The sequence below is a fragment of the Cherax quadricarinatus genome, chromosome 14 (assembly GCF_038502225.1).
Source record: "Cherax quadricarinatus isolate ZL_2023a chromosome 14, ASM3850222v1, whole genome shotgun sequence".
NCBI classification, from domain to species: Eukaryota; Metazoa; Arthropoda; class Malacostraca; order Decapoda; family Parastacidae; genus Cherax; species Cherax quadricarinatus.
Window position 1 is genome coordinate 16,017,601 of NC_091305.1, and position 21,141 is coordinate 16,038,741.

The window sequence follows — 21,141 nt, forward strand, 5'->3', positions numbered from 1 at the left end:
GACTTTTCCTGTTATTCCTTTAGCACGCATTTTGTGCGCTATTAGGCCATGGTCACACTTGTCGAAGGCTTTTGCAAAGTCTGTATATATTACATCTGCATTCTTTTTGTCTTCTAGTGCATTTAGGACCTTGTCGTAGTGGTCCAATAGTTGAGACAGACAGGAGCGACCTGTTCTAAACCCATGTTGCCCTGGGTTGTGTAACTGATGGGTTTCTAGATGCGTGGTGATCTTGCTTCTTAGGACCCTTTCAAAGATTTTTATGATATGGGATGTTAGTGCTATTGGTCTGTAGTTCTTTGCTGTTGCTTTACTGCCCCCTTTGTGGAGTGGGGCTATGTCTGTTGTTTTTAGTAACTGTGGGACGACCCCCGTGTCCATGCTCCCTCTCCATAGGATGGAAAAGGCTCGTGATAGGGGCTTCTTGCAGTTCTTGATGAACACAGAGTTCCATGAGTCTGGCCCTGGGGCAGAGTGCATGGGCATGTCATTTATCGCCTGTTCGAAGTCATTTGGCGTCAGGATAACATCGGATAGGCTTGTGTTAATCAAATTTTGTGGCTCTCTCATAAAAAATTCATTTTGATCTTCGACTCTCAGTCTGGTTAGCGGCTTGCTAAAAACTGAGTCATATTGGGACTTGAGTAGCTCACTCATTTCCTTGTTGTCATCTGTGTAGGACCCATCTTGTTTAAGTAGGGGCCCAATACTGGACGTTGTTCTCGATTTTGATTTGGCATAGGAGAAGAAATACTTTGGGTTTCTTTCGATTTCATTTATGGCTTTTAGTTCTTCCCGCGATTCCTGACTCCTAAAGGATTCTTTTAGCTTAAGTTCGATGCTTGCTATTTCTCTGACCAGTGTCTCCCTACGCATTTCAGATATATTGACCTCTTTTAGCCGCTCTGTTATTCTTTTCCGTCGCCTGTAAAGGGAGCGCCTGTCTCTTTCTGTTTTACATCTACTCCTCCTTTTTCTTAGAGGAATAAGCCTTGTGCATACATCGAGTGCTACCGAGTTAATCTGTTCTAGGCATAAGTTGGGGTCTGTGTTGCTTAGTATATCTTCCCAGCTTATATCAGTTAGGACTTGGTTTACTTGGTCCCACTTTATGTTTTTGTTATTGAAGTTGAATTTGGTGAATGCTCCCTCGTGACTAATCTCATTATGTCGGTCTGGGGCTCCGCGCATACATGACTGAACCTCAATTATGTTGTGATCTGAGTATATTGTTTTTGATATGGTGATATTTCTTATCAGATCATCATTGTTTGTGAAGATGAGGTCTAGTGTATTCTCCAGTCTAGTAGGCTCTATTATTTGCTGGTTTAAATTGAATTTTGTGCAGAGATTTAAAAGCTCGCGTGAGTGTGAGTTTTCATCAGAGCTGCCTCCTGGTGTTATTACTGCAACAATATTATTTGCTATATTCCTCCATTTTAGGTGCCTTAAGTTGAAATCCCCCAGGAGCAAGATGTTGGGTGCAGGAGCTGGAAGGTTTTCCAGACAGTGGTCAATTTTTAACAGCTGTTCCTGGAATTGCTGGGATGTTGCATCCGGAGGCTTGTAGACTATCACAATGACTAGGTTTTGGTTCTCGACCTTTACTGCTAAAACTTCCACTACATCATTTGAGGCATTTAGCAGTTCTGTGCAAACAAGTGACTCTGCAATGTACAGGCCAACCCCCCCCCTTTTTGCCTGTTCACTCTGTCACATCTGTATAGGTTGTAACCTGGGATCCATATTTCGTTGTCCAAGTGATCCTTTATGTGGGTCTCAGTGAAAGCCGCGAACATTGCCTTTGCCTCTGCAAGCAGTCCACGGATGAAAGGTATTTTGTTGTTTGTTGCTGGCTTTAGACCCTGTATATTTGCAAAGAAGAATGTTATCGGACTGGTGGTATTGTTGGTACTGGGGGGGGATTTTTTTTCCGGCATTAGTATCTGTATCTGTTGGTTTGGAGTGGAGGCCATCGACTGTGGTTCCACTCCAGGAATGACTGGATTTGGTGTACGATTTCTGCCATTTCCTGCCAGTTTTTTTTCCTTCCTGGCACTAAAAAACCTCTCCCTCTTGAGTGGCTGTGGCTACCCAGGTTTTCCCATGGCCTGGATGTTTTGTATCTTTTTGTCCCCTTTAGATGGTATGCCTGGCAATTTAAGTTATAGCACAGTCTTTCCTGTACTGAAGAGGTACACAGTTCAGGGTGAAAAAGCTTACAGGAAGGGAGTTTGCATTTTCCTGTTGTCATATGGGCATGGCATTTCCTAGGGTGGTCATAGTTGCACGTCCCATCTGTTTTTCCAGATTTCCCATGCCAGCAGATACCGAGTGCATAGTATGTGCACAGGCTTGGTTTCCGTTTGCCTTGGGTTTCTGTGACTGTATTCCCTGTTGGTGCATGTTTCCCTGTCTTACTTCTATCCTCCCTAGCACCAACAATGGAGCTCCCACCATTTGTTTTTGGTAATATATCCTCACTATTGCTAGTGGAGTCCTCTTGTTTGCTATTTCCTGCGGTATTTCTAGTTTGCAATATTGGTTTTATCTTATCTTTGACTACACTTGTTTCCCTACTATGGCTCCTGTCCCCTATGCGGTCATTCATATGTATTCCTTCCTGCGTATAATTCCCGACTACCTGGACAAAATCTCCAGCTTCACCATTACTGTCTCCCAGGACAGCATCTCCAGCTTCCCCATTACTGTCTCCCAGGACAGCATCTCCAGTTTCACCATTACTGTCTCCCAGGACAGCACCTCCAACTTCACCATTACTGTCTCCCAGGACAGCACCTCCAGCTTCCCCATTACTGTCTCCCAGGACAGCACTATCAGCCCCCCATTTACTGACTACCAGGACATCATCTCCAGCCTTACAGTTTCTGACTACATGGCCAGTATCAAGGGCAGTACCATTCAGCCCGGACTTTTTATGTTCCCATCTGTTGTAGAAAGCTTCCAGGTTTTCTATGAAAGCAGCTTTGATGTTGACCTCTTTTAATACCCTTGTGATTTTAGTCCACAGATTTATCTCATTTGGGCATACCCAAAAACACTTCCCTGTTTTAATACTGCTTGTAGCTAGTTCTTGGATATCTGCACAAGGGGCGTGACACCAATTTCCACAGAAATGACAATTTATGCATGTGGAAGCCCGTTTGTTTGACTGACCACAGACTACACACAGCTTCATAATGATTTGAATGGTTGATTTACTGCAATTCTACTAGCAACCTCTTGAATATTCTATTAATAACCTGCTAGGTGGTGCACAACGAAACCGTTTGAAACCAGTCCAGGGTTCGGACCAGTCAAGGGTTCGGACCAGTCTATCTGATCTGATCAGTGGGTCACTTATTTAAACCATACTGGTCGGTGATTTGAGCTAACGCATGAAGGATCTACTGGAAATTATCTACCCGAGTAATATGTGATTTGATTGATACAAAAGTATAACTTGCGTGTTGAAGAGCCGGTGACTGCTGGCACTCCTACAATGACGAACGGTCGAGCCTCCACCTTTGTTTATCAATCGCTGTATCTAGCTTCTCTATTTTTTTTTTCCGTCTCCACCACAATAAATGCTATATTATCACTATAGTTGACTGGTGTAAATTTTGGAGGAAGGGCGCTTTTTTTGTAGTAATAATTGCTTCTCGTTGTGTATATTGCGACCGCTGGTAACTACAGGTTATATGAAATTCACAGTAACGTCTGGTATTTCAAGAAAAAGAAACTAATGAAAGTCACTCCACTTCACTAAGTACCATTATAATACTGGTTAGTTGCTACTACAACACTGTATTCTGCTATTCACTGGTATCACTAGATTATATGCATAGGGCATAGGTTGTTAATGTTGCAACAAGGAAAAGGCTGGAGGCAGTGGAGATGTCATGTCTGAGGGCAATGTGTGATTTGAATATAATGCAGAGAATTCATAGTTTGGAGATTAGGAGGAGGTGTAGGATTACCAAAACTATTATCCAGAGGGCTGAGGAGGGGTTATTGAGATGGTTTGGACATGTAGAGAGGCTGAAATGAAATAGAATGACTTCGAAAGTGTATAAATCTCTAGTGGAAGGAAGGCGGGGTAGGGGTCGGCCTAGGAAAGGATGGAAGTAGGGGGTATAGGGGGTTTTGTGTGCGAGGGGCTTGGACTTCCAACAGGCGTGTGCGACCATGTTAGATGGAGCAAATGGAAACAAATGAATTTTAAGACTTGACGTGCCATTGAAATGTAAGCAAGGTAACATTTATGAAGGGATTCAGGGAAACCGGCAGGCTGGACTTGATTCATGAAGATGGGAAGTACAGTGCCAGCACTCTGAAGGAGGGGTGTTAGTGTTGCAGTTTTATAACTGTAGTGTAAGCATACCTCTGGCAAGACAGTGATGGAGTGAATGATGAAAGTTTTTCTTTTTTGGGCCACCCTGCCTTGGTGGGAAATGGCCAATGTGTTAATAAAATAAATAGAAAAGTACTATTATACATCCAGGGCAGAGAGCAGAAACTCATCACAGCAGTGGATGAAGACTCAGATAGAGGAGTGCCAGAGTTCGGGCATAAATTTAACACTGCAGAAGTAGCTGATGCAAGAGTTATATGGAATGAAGTTCCCTGATCAACAATAAATGCAGGCTGGGGAGAGTATGGCCTAGTGTGGTAAATAATTACAAAAGCTTTGTCCTCAACAGATAGTCAAGGCCATGATACTGTGAATCTGCCAGGTAAGGGTTTGAAGATATGCAGGAAGTTGACTTTTGCAATAATAATGACCTTGATATCTAGAAGCATTACTGTGAAGTATATCAAGAAATGCTAGGTAAAACAGACCAATGATGCATTACAGAATACCTGAGAACTCCAGTACAACCATCATTTACTAATAATTCTGCATTGATATCAACTAGACAATTGCAGCCATCCACCTCAGCCCAAGAACCACTGCCATCTACCTCGGCCCAGTAGGACCACACCAATCCTCTCTACATGTCAAGAACTGCAGGCACCACGAGCCAGAATTGAAGATAAAAAAATTGTCTTAGGTAATCTTTTATGGCTTTTTCAATGTCTCAGAAACCAAATCTTGTTTTCCCAGAAGTTGAGTTCTTTACTTCAAGTAGCAGATTTCACATAAAACAGTCTTCAGAACATAATTACTGAATTCTGTAGGAGTCTACTGTACATTCATGTACTAGAGCTGTGCAAGTAAAAGAGCAACTATCGCTGGCAAGGGAAATACAGTGGACCCCTGGCTTACGATATTATTTCATTCCAGAAGTATGTTCAGGTGCCATTACTGAATGAATTTGTTCCCATAAGGAATATTGTGAATTAGATTAGTCCATTTCAGACCCCCAAACATACACGTACAAACGCACTTACATAAATATACTTACATAACTGGTCGCATTGGGAGCTGATCGTAAAGCGGGGGTCCACTGTATACATATGTATACCTGGAGAGGGTTTCGAGGGTCACCGCCCCTGCGGCCCAGTCCAAGACCAGGCCTCGTGGTGGATCAGGGTCTGATCAACCAGGCTCTTACTGCTGGCCACATGCAAACTGATGTACGAACCACAGTCCGGCTAGTCAGGTACTGACTTTAGGTGCCTGTCCAGCACCTTCTTAAAGACAGTCAGGGGTTTATTGGTAATCCCTCTTATGTATGCTGGGAGGCAATTGAACAGTCTTGGGCCCCTGACACTCACTGTCTTGTCTCTTAGTGTACTCATGGCACCCCTGCTTTTCATTGGGGGAATGTTGCATCTCCTACCAAGTCCTTTGCTTTCACAGGGAGTGATTTTCGTGTGCAAGTTTGGTATCAATCCCTCTTGGATTTTCCAAGTGTATATTATCATGTATCTTTCTTGCCTGTAGAGGTTAGAAATGAAATATAGAAAGGGGGGGAGGGGTAAGATGCAAGAACTCTGCAGCTTAGGATCCATGAATACAAGTATACCTGCAGCCAAGGAAATCATAGCAATGCCTGTGTCCAATATAGATAAGATGTTGTACACCTTATGAAATGGAAGGAGTTCAATTTAGCCATTTGTGAAAATGATCTGGGCAGATGAAAATGTATGGAAGCTGCCTTAATTGCTGTCACTAACGCCATACCAAAGAAATCTCGCAGTTTCAGCATATCCTAACTCTTGGCACACAGGATGTTGCCCACAGCCATCACTTGATACTTATTTAAGAATATAAGTAGGGAGGAGAACTACAGTTGGCCTACTGGCCCATGATGGCAGATCTTTCTCAAACTCAACCATTCTCACTAATAGCTTTACTACTTCCTATTGCTATTACTACTACTACTACTATATCACTTCAGGTCAGCTGGCTTCTGCCACTCTATATATACTCCTTTCTTAATTGTCTGTGTTAGGACTGACAAAATCACAACGTACAAAATGTTTTAGTAAATGTCCTGATCTGCACGTACGTTTTTAGCCACATAAAAAGTACTGAAACTTTAAAATTCAAAGAATAAAATACTGTATCTAATTTTCAAATGGTAAATTCTCATAAAACTAAGTTCAATTTTAAACTTTTATGAAGATATGCCGAAATTTTTTGCTTGAAAAAATCTTGATTTGCAATAACATTACACAGCACAGTATGCACAATATGCAGGGCAAATTCAAATCCCCACACCAATTTTTACTCACAACTTATGTAAATTAATGCACATTAAAAATCAACAATAATAATTATTGTCTGAATGTTTTCTTTTTTTTTTCTTAAAATAAAATATGCCTTAGTAGTGTATATCCAACTTATCAAATAATGTGTAAAATAAAGTCAGTTACAACAGGAAAATATAGTGGTTACAAGAGTTAGAATTAATTCATTATCATGAAAATTTCTACTAAATTTCAATAAGCTTCTACCCAATTAAGGAAAAAATATGAATAAACATAAAATGTTTAGATAATGGAAAAGAAATATAGTTCCAAAAAGTTGAGATGCTTTCATGAGTACAGTGGAGTCATCCATACTGTTCTTCCCAATGAAATACCACAATCTGCAAGCACAAATTTATATAATTTTAAAATGCTCTCTGCAAATACATAAATGTCAGTTTTTGTGCAAAAAGTTGAAAAAATTACACATTTGGTAGCCAGAGGACTCGGATGGGAAGATACCAAAGTTTGACTTAGGAAGACCAGTAGATTACAGTATTTATTAAGAGGGGAGACGAGGGTAAGAGATAAATTGCTGTAATTGATGACTCATTAAAAAGGGTCTTATTATATCTAGTGAAATATATTCAGCATAATAAACACTTTGGAACACTATTACAAAAGTATACCAGTTATATAGTAATGTTACAGAAGATTTCTTTTCTTACATGAGGCCCATTATTACTTTGTTTCTAGTCCTGTACTTTACTTGAAAAATAATTGAAATGGAAGTGGTAATTAATGAGAGAATGAAATACCTTAAGTATAACCATTTCTTCTTCTGAAAGACCCTCCAAAGGTGTTTTATTCTCAATGGAGTGACTTTGAGTGTCTCCACGATTGTGACCCTCTATTCGTATCTGATCACGAATACCTTCCCAACCCACGATGGCCTTTGCCTCTTCCACAATAAGTAAGTTGATATAGACAAGTAGGAAGGCATGCCCTGTGAAAAGTAACAATTAATAGAAGAGAGTTCTAAATTCTGTACACGGGAGTGTTCAGTAATGATCATATGATGATATGTCTTAGGTTTAGATTTAATACCTGCAAAATATGACATTAAATGATTAATATTATTATATTGATTAAGAGCTCTTAACCTGTAAAGTTTATACAACACCTGGGGAATGGGAGGGGTAGAAGATGGTCAAGTTTGATCTGAGGAAGAGAAGGGCATTTGGTTCTAATTCCTTGAATTAAATCCTTCACCAGCACCAGCAGATGGCTCCAACTTCATCCTATTCCCTACTTGTATGTTTCATAACAATAAATGCTTTTAGATTAGCTGATGTAGGTACCAGCTCTTAGCTTGTCAATAAAGTTAGGAATCCTTAACTTGTCACTAGCTTGCCAATAAAGTTAGGGATCCTTAACCTAACCTTGTCAAACCCTGTGGAAAAAAAAAAAAGGTACCTCTCTCCTTAAGAGCCCCCCTGGATGATGAGCCTCGTTTATTACTTCCCAAGGATAATCTTATTATAACATTATTGATTTTCTACCCAAATTTATGTATTCAATTCACCTGTAATAGCTCATCTGAATTACAGTACATGTATTTTCAAGTATGGAACAACTTTTATTCAACTTGAATTTTGCATCTTCAAGAAATATATTTTTACAAAACTCAATTCAGTGTGATTTTATACTACATCTCTAATTTCCATTAATCTTTGGATGCAGCAATACGAGCTACAGATACTATAGTATCTGAGTTATGATGCTCATGGAAAAGTACTAAACCCATAAGGGTCATACAGTGTCTGGGTAATGGAGGGAAATCAGGTTTGATCTAAGGAAAAGGAAGGACAGCTTGAGGGTTGCAAGTACACTACAGTGACATAAATTTGCAATAAAGCTGCTACTCTGTAGCTTAGTAATGAAATGTGCACTGAATATAGGTACAGATGACTTCAGCACAAGGTTAGTTTCAGTTACAAGTTAATCATAGTATTTTTTTTTTTATTAAAGTTCATCCAGACATAAAGCTGTCATGTGTAACTGATTATTCCTGGTCAGTACAAAAAATTATCCAACTTCTTCTGATATTATCGTAATTGTATTTATTCCATTATTTGTCATAAGTTATCTGTTGAGTCTTGGCCAAAAATAAAGTTTATGAATCAATGCTTTGGAAGATGGGTTATGTGAAATGTTTCATGAGTATAATAAACTCCAAATGCATGACTACCATTGTATTCAGTATATTGCAAATTATAGCTCATAATTTTGTAATGTAATTCAACATCTATGTAAATATTCAACATGTGCTGCAGAGTACTGTATTGTTAATTTAACCAACTTCATATACTTGTTTTTTTGTTGCAAATACTGCATACAATACAAACCGTTATGTCTTGTCATTTTAAAAGTTTCAATGATCTGTAATCTTCATCTGTCGAGCACAAAATGACATATTTCTGTGCCTATACATATAAGGTAAAAAGGAACCCCCCATAAATATAAATAATATATGTATTTAATATGTATGTACTTAATGCAACCATTGAGGAAATTTAAAATAACAGTTTGTAATACACCTGTATTTTGACTTTCATTAAAAACTTAGCTTTCTGTTCTAGGCTATTTCTTTTATAGAACTTTCTGGATTGTTTTGTTTTACATAGTAAAACAATAACAATATTAAACATATCTTATTCATGATCTTTATTAAATTGATGTACAGTAGTTATAATGTAATATTTTTGATAATTAAGATAACCTTACAGAAGTACGCATCTCTAAATACTGCATATGTTAGCTGAAAAACTATAAAATTGTTATGGCTATATTTAGTTACTGGAGCAGCATCAGCCTTATGAAATGTAAACTAATGCCAGAGTTCTACTGAGTACAGTATAGTATGGTATTTTTTGTTTTACAAAAATTAATTTTAAGGGCTAAGAGCTGTTATCCTACCTCAGCTCATTTCAAAGCCCAGCCCAATCTCAGGTATACTACCACCCCCATGATGACCCACAACAGTCAACTAACACCAAGATACCTACTTACAACTAGGCGAACATGGGTCACAGGTGTAAGGAAACATGCTCAATGTTTCCATTCATGCTGAGAATTGAACCATGGAAACTCAGTATGTAAGCCACTGGAAACCCTCAAATTCAAATTAAAAAATTTACGTGTATTTCTTAGCATAATATACAATGTGTAGTTTACATGTAGTAAAATACTGTTAAGCACAGAGAAGGCTAGTAACATGTATGAGCATTTCAGGCTGTTTTAAACTATAGCCAAGAGTTACTCAAAATAATTCAGATTTTTTAAAATGCATGTATTTGTTGAATTTACAAAAAAATGCAAAAAAAACACTGGGGGTTAAACTGTGCAGATATTCTGACAAATGAAGAAATATCACCATTTTGACCAGAAGAAAATACAGGTCTCCCTCAACATTCGTGTTTTCAACTTTCGCGGGCTTCACAGATTCGCGAATTCCCAGCCGCCAAATCATATTTATGTTGAGGACTTTGAAGTTCATGGACGACGCTGATAGAGGCATAATTCCCTACAAAACTGTTTATAGATATGAAGAAACAGTCTCAGTTGCCTATCAAAATGTTCTTCAAAAGGAAGCCTGCCACTACAGTCCCCATCCCTTTACCCAAGGTCCTGAATATTAAAATGGTGTCTTACCTAACAACCCAAGGTCCTATTGATGCTAAAACCTTGGGTAGTTTCAAATTTAGGCTGGATAAATACACATTTATAGATGGGGTTGTAAGAGAAGTAAATGCGAGGGTCTTGGCAAGAGGCGTGGAGTTAAAAGATAAAGAATCACACACAGGGTGGGAGTTGTCACAGCTGCTCTTTGCTGATGACACTGTGCTCTTGGGAGATTCTGAAGAGAAGCTGCAGAGATTGGTGGATGAATTTGGTAGGGTGTGCAAAAGAAGAAAATTAAAGGTGAATACAGGAAAGAGTAAGGTTATGAGGATAACAAAAAGATTAGGTGATGAAAGATTGAATATCAGATTGGAGGGAGAGAGTATGGAGGAGGTGAACGTATTCAGATATTTGGGAGTGGACGTGTCAGCGGATGGGTCTATGAAAGATGAGGTGAATCATAGAATTGATGAGGGAAAAAGAGTGAGTGGTGCACTTAGGAGTCTGTGGAGACAGAGAACTTTGTCCTTGGAGGCAAAGAGGGGAATGTATGAGAGTATAGTTTTACCAACGCTCTTATATGGGTGTGAAGCATGGGTGATGAATGTTGCAGCGAGGAGAAGGCTGGAGGCAGTGGAGATGTCATGTCTGAGGGCAATGTGTGGTGTGAATATAATGCAGAGAATTCGTAGTTTGGAAGTTAGGAGGAGGTGCGGGATTACCAAAACTGTTGTCCAGAGGGCTGAGGAAGGGTTGTTGAGGTGGTTCGGACATGTAGAGAGAATGGAGCGAAACAGAATAACTTCAAGAGTGTATCAGTCTGTAGTGGAAGGAAGGCGGGGTAGGGGTCGGCCTAGGAAGGGTTGGAGGGAGGGGGTAAAGGAGGTTTTGTGTGCGAGGGGCTTGGACTTCCAGCAGGCATGCGTGAGCGTGTTTGATAGGAGTGAATGGAGACAAATGGTTTTTAATACTTGACGTGCTGTTGGAGTGTGAGCAAAGTAACATTTATGAAGGGATTCAGGGAAACCGGCAGGCCGGACTTGAGTCCTGGAGATGGGAAGTACAGTGCCTGCACTCTGAAGGAGGGGTGTTAATGTTGCAGTTTAAAAACTGTAGTGTAAGGCACCCTTCTGGCAAGACAGTGATGGAGTGAATGATGGTGAAAGTTTTTCTTTTTCGGGCCACCCTGCCTTGGTGGGAATCGGCCAGTGTGATAATAAAATAAAAAAATACACAAGTGAGAGGGGTTGTATTTGAGTGGGGTTTACATGAGAGTAAATAGAATTATCAAGGCTTATTGCTTGAGTAGCGTTTATTCTGTTAGTGGGTTGGATTTGTGAAAGACTTGCCAAGTACAGGCCAACAGGCCTACTGCAGTGTTCCTCCTTTCTTATGTTCTTAGGTTGATGAGTGGAAGTCTGTCTGGTATGGTTATAAGAACATATGAACATAAGAAAGGAGGAACACCAAAGTAAGCCTGTTGGCCCATATAAGGCAGGTCCTTCACAATCCATTCCACTAGTAGAATATTTGCCCACCCCAATTTTCAATGCACCCAAGCAATAAGAACAAGAATGAAGGAACACTGTATTTGAGATAATAAGTGTCACAACAATTGTCTTCAAAATTCTCTCCCTCTCTCTGCTACATATCATATAAAGGTAACCTAATACTTTGGGGGCAGAAATGAAGTAAATTAAATAAATAAATAAAATTAAATAAAAAAATTTTTTTATTTTTTACAAAGGCTACAAATACACCTACTGTCCGACTTACGACCTGCTCGACATATGGCCACTCGACATACGACCGTGTTTTTTATGCCAAATTTCTGGGAAATAAACAACTGTTTGTGTTGTACACAGTGTTTATCCTAAACCTTACAGTATAAAATACAGTACTAACAGCATAAAAAGTAAAGTAAAAAATGAAATACCAAAATAAAACAATAAAATAAAGTCATTACAAAAATGTGATGTTGATATTCAGTAGTAAGGTTCGACTTACGTCCATTTCGATTTACGACCAGTTGGTCGGAACCAAGCTCGGTCGTAAGTCGGATGGTACCTGTATGTGTTTACATTTTATAATTTGATTGGAACAAAGAAAGCCACTATCATGCCAAGGCATTTCGGGTAGACTTAACCTAATACAGCCTCTCCTCGCTTAGTGACGTACTCGTTTACCGATGACTCGGACTTACGATGGGCTCTCTGACCAGTATTCATATCTAAATAATGTATATTGGAGCTGATTTCCTCTATTCTCTTTATTACAATATTCGGTACACTACTGAATAAACATTTAAAAAGTTACCAGAAATGTTATAAATGGTGCAAAAGTGATATTAAAACGATATCAAATATGGTTGACACAGACCCACCACCATTACAGTATGCTCCTCACTTAGCAACGAATTAGTTTACCGATGTGGTCTTGGGAACGGAACTCTGCCATTAAGTGAGGAGAAGTAAAGTCTACTTGAGTCTAGACAGGTGAAGATTGGCATAATACAAATATTCAGTATTTCACTCTATTATTAATATGAGGTAGTACAATTAATGATACATACATACATTTTTAAGTATGCAATAATGGCTTAATAGTTAAGGGATAATAAAATATCTGGGAAAGTTGCTTTAAGTTTGGTTAGAGTTTAGCATAGTGTGGGTATGTTTGTTATTGCAAGATGAGATGATTTTTGGGTACGGTCCTAAACTGATTTGTGAGCATGGGACCTCTTGCTGTTTCAGGCAGTTCCAGATCTTTGGGCCCTTTATGTGCAATGTACGTATTTTTGCATAGTGTGAGACGGACCCGAGGAATGTCAAAAAATGTTTTGTGCCTCGTGTTATGCCTGTGTGTTCTGTTGAAGCTATCTAGGAGAAGTTTGAACAGAGGGTTGATATCTGAGTTTAATGTTCTGTATATATAGTAGGCACAATAATAAGTGTGTATATTAAGTAAGTTCATGCTTTTGAAGAGAAGTGGGGTGTGTTGTCTGGAGCTGGAGTTTGTGATCATTCGCACTGCTGCTTTTTGTTGGGTTATTAACGGTTTAAGGCGACTGGCCGTGGTAGATCCCCAGGTACAAATACCATAGGTTAGGTAAGGGTATATTAGAGAGTGATATAAGGTAAGGAGGGCCCTTTGGGGTACAAATATAAAGATGTGCTTTATTGCTTTTGCATCCTGCCTTGAATGACTGGGTCTCTCAGTTATTTTGTCTTTTTTTTTCAAAACAGACATTACAATCTTTAAAATACATTCCTAAATATCATACAAGAGAAAAAATCGAAACTTAATGGGCTCATACACTAGAAAAGGTGTCAAATGGAGATTTAAACTTATTCAGTACATTATTATTACATTTATATGGCAGCGGTGAACTCGTATGGGTTATATAGTGCCTGGAGGAATGAAAGGCATTCAGGTTCAATCCAAGGAAGGGAAACACAGGTCCAATTCCTTAGATCAAGAACCCCTCACTGACATTAAGGAGACTTCTTCAGTAACATACACTATAGATATGACATTACAGAGTATATATGTACCTTCATACACTGCAATATTAAATACTTACCTGATATATCGAAGGAATGCCAGTGGAAACCTCCGCTATTACAATCATACTTGTTTCTTATTATTGCTTTCCCAAGGCAAGAGCCTGTTCGGTTTTCAATAAAACTGAAGAACCACTGACTCCAGAAGAACCACAAACATGTACCAACAATTAATCTAGACATATGTCTTTTGACAATTTCTCGATGACCACAACCAATTGTAGCACTGGTCAAGAGAATGAAAGCTCCCACCACAAGAATCGTCCAAGCCCAGCCAACTTTGACAAAATATACATTGAATATATTATCTTTTTGTCCCATGTAAGCCTTTGGTAAGGGAAGGAAATCACATAAAAGTGATCCAAAGAAAAGTCCAATAGAATACAACATAATTTTTACTTCTGTCTGGATAAAAAGGACTTTACGACAGCCATGAACGACAATTAAACTTAGAACTTGTTGAACAGTAGCTTGTTCAGGCAGTGGCTTGGTGCCTTTGGCTGCCCACCGGCCCTTCTCGATGGGCGACCTTTGGTACTGGTGGGTGGGTCGTGCCTTTTTCGTTGCTGAGGAGGCTGCCGTGGGCATCTTGGCGGGGGGTGGCGTCTCTGCAGGAGATATTTCCTCCTCCCTGGCCTACAGCAGGATCACACACTCACTGTCTTGGTCTCGCCAACTACAGGAAACTCGCCAAATCTATTTCGGGTGGAGGTGACTGGTCCATCATCAGGCGCAGCAAAACTTGCCTTAATACACCCTCTACTGCCACATAGATGCCAGCTGATAGATATGGAAGCTGCAGCAAAAATATGTGAAAGCCAAAGCTCTAAATGCATATATTTACAGGTTTTTATACTAGTTTGCCTGTCAAGAGGCTTCATCTTCTGGACACAGGCAGCGTCGTCTGCACCCACGCAGCAGACGACGTAATTACTATACTAATTCTCTACTCTTAAATTTCATGTGTTTAAAGACTCGTTAATCATCAGATTTACTTTAAAAGCATCTTTTTTAACAAAATATTATAAATGAATAAAATCAGATAGTCATCGTTCAGTGCTGGCGCGAGGTTTGAAAAAGTCAAATGGTGTGCAGTATGTCAGTACATTAACAACTTTGAAACTAATTAAACCTATTGCTCCATGAAATGTTTTGACATTTATAGATACTTTTTGTATTAAAAACATAATGACAGGGCGTGCATTAATTATGCCGAAAAAGACTTACATTTGTATTGTGTAAGTCTACATCAGCTGGGTTTCTTCACTGACATATACACAACAAATGAGGATTCCTTTTAAAGAGATACTTGAATACTTCCAGCAGGACCAAGGTGTTCTTACACAGGTTATGACTTCCAAGAAGACTGGAGCTTTCTTACAGGGGGCTATTATTATTATTATTATTATTATTATTATTATTATTATTATTATTATTATTATGAGGGGAGCAGTAAATCAGTAGGGGTCACATAGCGTCAGGAGCAATGAGAGGCAACCAGGTTCGATCCAAGGCCACGGGCCTACCATGCCGGTGACTTGGTAGGCAGCGTTCTCGCTTCACACGCTGAGTACCTGTAGTTCGATCCCTGGAAAGGGTAAAAACATAAGGCGTGTTTCCTTACACCTGTTGTCCCGTTCACCTAGCAAGTAGATACCTGGTGTGGGTCGCATCCTGGGGCACAAGACTGAGGACCCCAATGGAAATAAGACAGTCCCTCGGTGACACACTGCCTTACTTAGGTTATCTTGGGTGGCTAATCCTCCGGGGTTAAAAACCCGAACAAAATCTTATCCTACCTCTTAGCAGCAGGTCCTAGAGGCGTCGAGGAACCCCCTCTTTAGGACTTTACTCATGTTTATTAAAGCTCTCACCAGGAATGGAGTTTCTAATACGTTTGCACTGCGGCTTTTCCTTGGCTGTGGACTAACACATACATGTAACCTACACACAAATAACCCGCACTAACTTCCCAACTCCTGGACCACTAGACATGGTCTTGGATGCTATGGAGGACAAGCACTATGCAGATGTAGTGTACACAGACTGTGAAAGTCTTTGACATGTGCGATCATGGTGTAATAGCAAACAAAATGCGTGATCAAGAAATAATAGGAAATGTTGGTAGATAACAAAGAGAACACTGAATAATAGTAAACAGAGTAAAGTCAGAGGCGGCTACAGTGAAAAGCTCTGTTCCACAAGGCACAGTACTCGCTTCCATCCTTTTTCTCACCTTCATATCTAACATAGACAGAATATAAGCCACAGTACCGTGTCTTCCTTAGCCGATGATACCTGAATTTGCATGAGTGTCATCTATCGAAGACACCGTAAGTTTCAATGCGGACATCAACCAAATCTTTCAATGGGCCTCAGAAAACAATATGAAGACTAATTTCAAATACTCCGATGAGGAAAACTCGAGGAAATATAAACTAGATCGGAGTGTAAAACAAATTCTAACAACACCCCATACCACGGGCAGGATTTGAACCCGTGTGTCATTACGATTTCGTGAGTCGGTCTAACAACACAAAAGAACGAAAAACTAATGCGAAAAGCCTGGGAGTAATAATGTCAAAGAATCTCACTTTCAAAGATCAAAACAATGTCTTTACTACATCTGCTAGGAAAATGACAGGATGGATAATGAAAACCTTCAAAATTAGGGATGCCAAGCCAACGATGATTCTGTTCACTAACGGCCCCTTTCAAGGCAGGCGAAATACAGACCTGAAGAATATACAGAAAACTTTCACTGCATCTATAAATACAGTAAAGCACCTCAGTTACTAGGAATGGTTGAAGTCCCTTGACCTGCAATCTTGCGAGAAAGATACATTATAATATACACTTGGAAAATCCTAGAGGGACTAGTCCGAGATCTGCACACGGGAATCACTCCTTAGGAAAGCAAAGGACTCGGCACAAAATTTGATTAACACAAGCCTATCCGATGTTATCCTGACGCCAAATGACTTCGAACAGGCGATAAATGACATGCCCATGCACTCTGCCCCAGGGCCAGACTCATGGAACTCTGTGTTCATCAAGAACTGCAAGAAGCCCCTATCACGAGCCTTTTCCATCCTATGGAGAGGGAGCCCCACTCCACAAAGGGGGCAGTAAAGCAACAGCAAAGAACTACAGACCAATAGCACTAACATCCCATATCATAAAAATCTTTGAAAGGGTCCTAAGAAGCAAGATCACCACCCATCTAGAAACCCATCAGTTACACAACCCAGGGCAACATGGGTTTAGAACAGGTCGCTCCTGTCTGTCTCAACTATTGGATCACTACGACAAGGTCCTAAATGCACTAGAAGACAAAAAGAATGCAGATGTAATATATACAGACTTTGCAAAAGCCTTCGACAAGTGTGACCATGGCGTAATAGCGCACAAAATGCGTGCTAAAGGAATAACAGGAAAAGTCGGTCGATGGATCTATAATTTCCTCACTAACAGAACACAGAGAGTAGTCGTCAACAGAGTAAAGTCCGAGGCAGCTACGGTGAAAAGCTCTGTTCCACAAGGCGCAGTACTCGCTCCCATCTTGTTCCTCATCCTCATATCCGACATAGACAAGGATGTCAGCCACAGCACCGTGTCTTCCTTTGCAGATGACACCCGAATCTGCATGACAGTGTCTTCCATTGCAGACACTGCAAAGCTCCAGGCGGACATCAACCAAATCTTTCAGTGGGCTGCAGAAAACAATATGAAGTTCAACGATGAGAAATTTCAATTACTCAGATATGGTAAACATGAGGAAATTAAATCTTCATCAGAGTACAAATCAGAGTACAAAACAAATTCTAGCCACAAAATAGAGCGAAACACCAACGTCAAAGACCTGGGAGTGATCATGTCGGAGGATCTCACCTTCAAGGACCATAACATTGTATCAATCGCATCTGCTAGAAAAATGACAGGATGGATAATGAGAACCTTCAAAACTAGGGAGGCCAAGCCCATGATGACACTCTTCAGGGCACTTGTTCTATCTAGGCTGGAATATTGCTGCACACTAACAGCACCTTTCAAGACAGGTGAAATTGCCGACCTAGAAAATGTACAGAGAACTTTCACGGCGCGCATAACGGAGATAAAACACCTCAATTATTGGGAGCGCTTGAGGTTCCTAAACCTGTATTCCCTGGAACGCAGGAGGGAGAGATACATGATTATATACACCTGGAAAATCCTAGAGGGACTAGTACCGAACTTGCACACGAAAATCACTCACTACGAAAGCAAAAGACTTGGCAGACGATGCACCATCCCCCCCCCCCAATGAAAAATAGGGGTGTCACTAGCACGTTAAGAGACCATACAATAAGTGTCAGGGGCCCGAGACTGTTCAACTGCCTCCCAGCACACATAAGGGGGATTACCAACAGACCCCTGGCAGTCTTCAAGCTGGCACTGGACAAGCACCTAAAGTCAGTTCCGGATCAGCCGGGTTGTGGCTCGTACGTTGGTTTGCGTGCAGCCAGCAGCAACAGCCTGGTTGATCAGGCTCTGATCCACCAGGAGGCCTGGTCACAGACCGGGCCGCGGGGGCGTTGACCCCCGGAACTCTCTCCAGGTAAACTCCAGGCAGGCGTGCAACACCCCCCCCCATCAATGAAAAATAGGGGTGCCATGAGTACACTAAGAGACAACACAATAAGCGTCAGGGGCCCAAGCCTGTTCAACTGCTTCCAGCATACGTTAGGGGGAATACCAATAGAACCCTGGCTGTCTTCAAGAGGGAGCTGGATAGACATCCAAAGTCAGTACCTGACCAGCCGGGCTGTGGTTTTTACGTCGATTTGCGTGCGGCCGGCAGTAACAGCCTGGTTGATCAGGCCCTGATCTACTGTGAGGCCTGGTCATGGACTGGGCCGCGGGGGCGTTGACCCCCGGTGTCATATAGGGGGTGGTGGAATCAAGGAATAATAATGGGGATAAGGCGGAATAAGGAAGTAAAGGAAGGAGTGGGAGGAGAGGAGGTAGGTAGGTAATGTGACAGGTCAGTGACAGGAGTGGTAGGCAATGTGAGGTCACTATCATTTCTCACCACCACCACACTACTCACCCCTCAGTACTTGAAATAAAATAATAAAATAAGAATAAGAAATCCAGGTACAATCCAGGTAAAATCCCTGAAAACTTGCATATGCATTTCAAACAAGTCACACCTGGTATGAAATATGAACCTTTGTTACAGTGAATGTACTATATGAGGATTTTGTTACTGAAATGACGAACTGTCGCAATAATTGGATAAAACGAACTAGCTCCACTTGAGCTAAGGGGAAGTGAGGGTGGACCACTGGCTCACAGTTTCGAACTCAGCGTGAGAATGTACGTATATGAAACGGCAGAGAAATATAGATTTTGCAAAACAGCTGACTCACTCTCAGTTTCTCAAAGGACACCGTGAATTCAGGAAATTAAAAGAGCACTGAAAGCAGCTCTTGCAAGGTATCAATCAACCATGAAACTTCATCTGACCAAATGTTACATAAACTGACCACACTTCTGCTTGAACATCACTCGCTCACGACGTATGCCGACATACTACTTGACCAATATGCAACACTCGGAGTCTGCAAGGCTTGCCCCAGAACGTTCAGCTTCACTTAGCAAATACAAACAATAGTATCAGCAGGAAGCTGAGAATCATCACTGTTTGTGAGAAGACAGACATAGATGACATAACATAACATCCTTTGAACTTCAAACTGCCTTGAAATAAGGTAAAGCCACCCCACCTGGAAAAGGAGGCATAACCTATAACATCCTTAGATCTCTGAACGAGTTGTCCAACAGCTCTCTTCTAACTTCATGCAGGTTAAGCTTACTGGATGGTGTCTAGCCTGACAGCTGAACAGTCCGAACCTTCACAATTTTAGACCCATCTCCTTAACATCTTGCATATGGAAAGTCATTAAGAGAAGTATCCTTAACAGGCTTAATGTTTAAATACAACATCAATTCTCTTCCACTCTTTGTGGGTTCCTACCTGGGAGAAGCACCCACACTTGCTTTGCCGAGAACATTACCGGGGCGAGACCTGGTCTGCATTTCATACAGCCAACAGAGAACTTATTTTGGAACAATTGCTAAATTTTGATGATAGAAGGAAAATCAGTTACTTGCACCTAAAAATACTTGAGAAACAGTCAAATACAGAGGTGTCGAGAGTACCGCCAATGGCTGATTTAAGCTGGGCATACCTCAGGGGGGAGTACTTAGCCCCATTCTAATGCTCCGATGCAAAAGCTCGTGTCACACATCCCTACACAAGATGATGAGGCTGTCGTTTGTTATGCAGATGATATCTGCATATTTGGAAACACAGAAAACAGGCTACAAGCTCTTCTCGGCGCCTTGTTAGCTAGCAGCATTGTTTGTGATATTGACATATACACAGAAAAGACCAAAATCTTACGTCCCAATATTTGAACTAACAATCTGCCACCCTTTCTAATCAATAACATTGCCCTTGAGTTCTGTGAACAGTACAACTATTTAGGTATTGAAATCAAGTGATGGAAATAACTTACACTGCAGGCTTGAAGAACATGGCCATGAGGATGATTCTTAGTACTCCAATGCACACTAGATTCATAAACTAAGGGAAAAATGAAACCTTCTACTGTATATGAAAGAATAGTACAGTTAAACAATTTTCCCTGCTACGATCATGAAGGATCCGACGTCGTCAACACGGATCAGGGATGTTCTGGTTCATGCCTACAACATGCCTGTGTCAACATACCAACTCTTAGTCTATGCCCCAACTGGCTGAAGTCAAACTGAACATCCTTACTGAATGGAGTTCGCATGTTCATGACATGCCTCCCTACTTACTACCTATCGTAAAGATATTATACGCCTTTTACAAAGAACAACGAAAATCCACTCCTTAAGACAGCACTGCAAGAAAATATTTCCTTGCATACAGATACCTCACTGCCCAGTGAGCACCATGCTTACACTGATGGATCAGTTCAGCAGACTACAGGCCGAACTGCAGCAGCCTGCAAGATACACAAGTCAACAAGACTAGTAGCATCAGACCGAACAATTGGTACAGTTCAATTCTAACAGAGCTAGCTGTACAGAAGCTCTCCACCAACACACACACACACAAACACCTGTCACCTGTGGCAACTGTGTGCAACCTTAGGCGAGAATCCTTGCTTATTCCTCATGTCAGCTCTGCGAAAAAAAGGGAAGGCAAATGGCTGTTATT

General features: G+C 40.7%; 1 protein-coding gene across 1 annotated transcript in view; it reads right to left on the reverse strand.

Moving 5' to 3' along the window:
• The window catches only part of Fitm (acyl-coenzyme A diphosphatase Fitm), a 46,506-nt gene extending 31,709 nt beyond the window's left edge, over positions 1 to 14,797 (reverse strand). Inside the window, exons 1-2 of the mRNA XM_070084883.1 lie at positions 13,907 to 14,797; positions 7,458 to 7,645 (exon numbers count right to left, since the gene is read on the reverse strand). Of these exons, the coding sequence (XP_069940984.1) occupies positions 7,458 to 7,645; positions 13,907 to 14,474 (756 nt within the window). The 5' untranslated portion in view covers positions 14,475 to 14,797. The remainder of the gene's footprint in view (positions 1 to 7,457; positions 7,646 to 13,906) is intronic.
• Between the last annotated feature and the right edge of the window lie 6,344 nt (positions 14,798 to 21,141).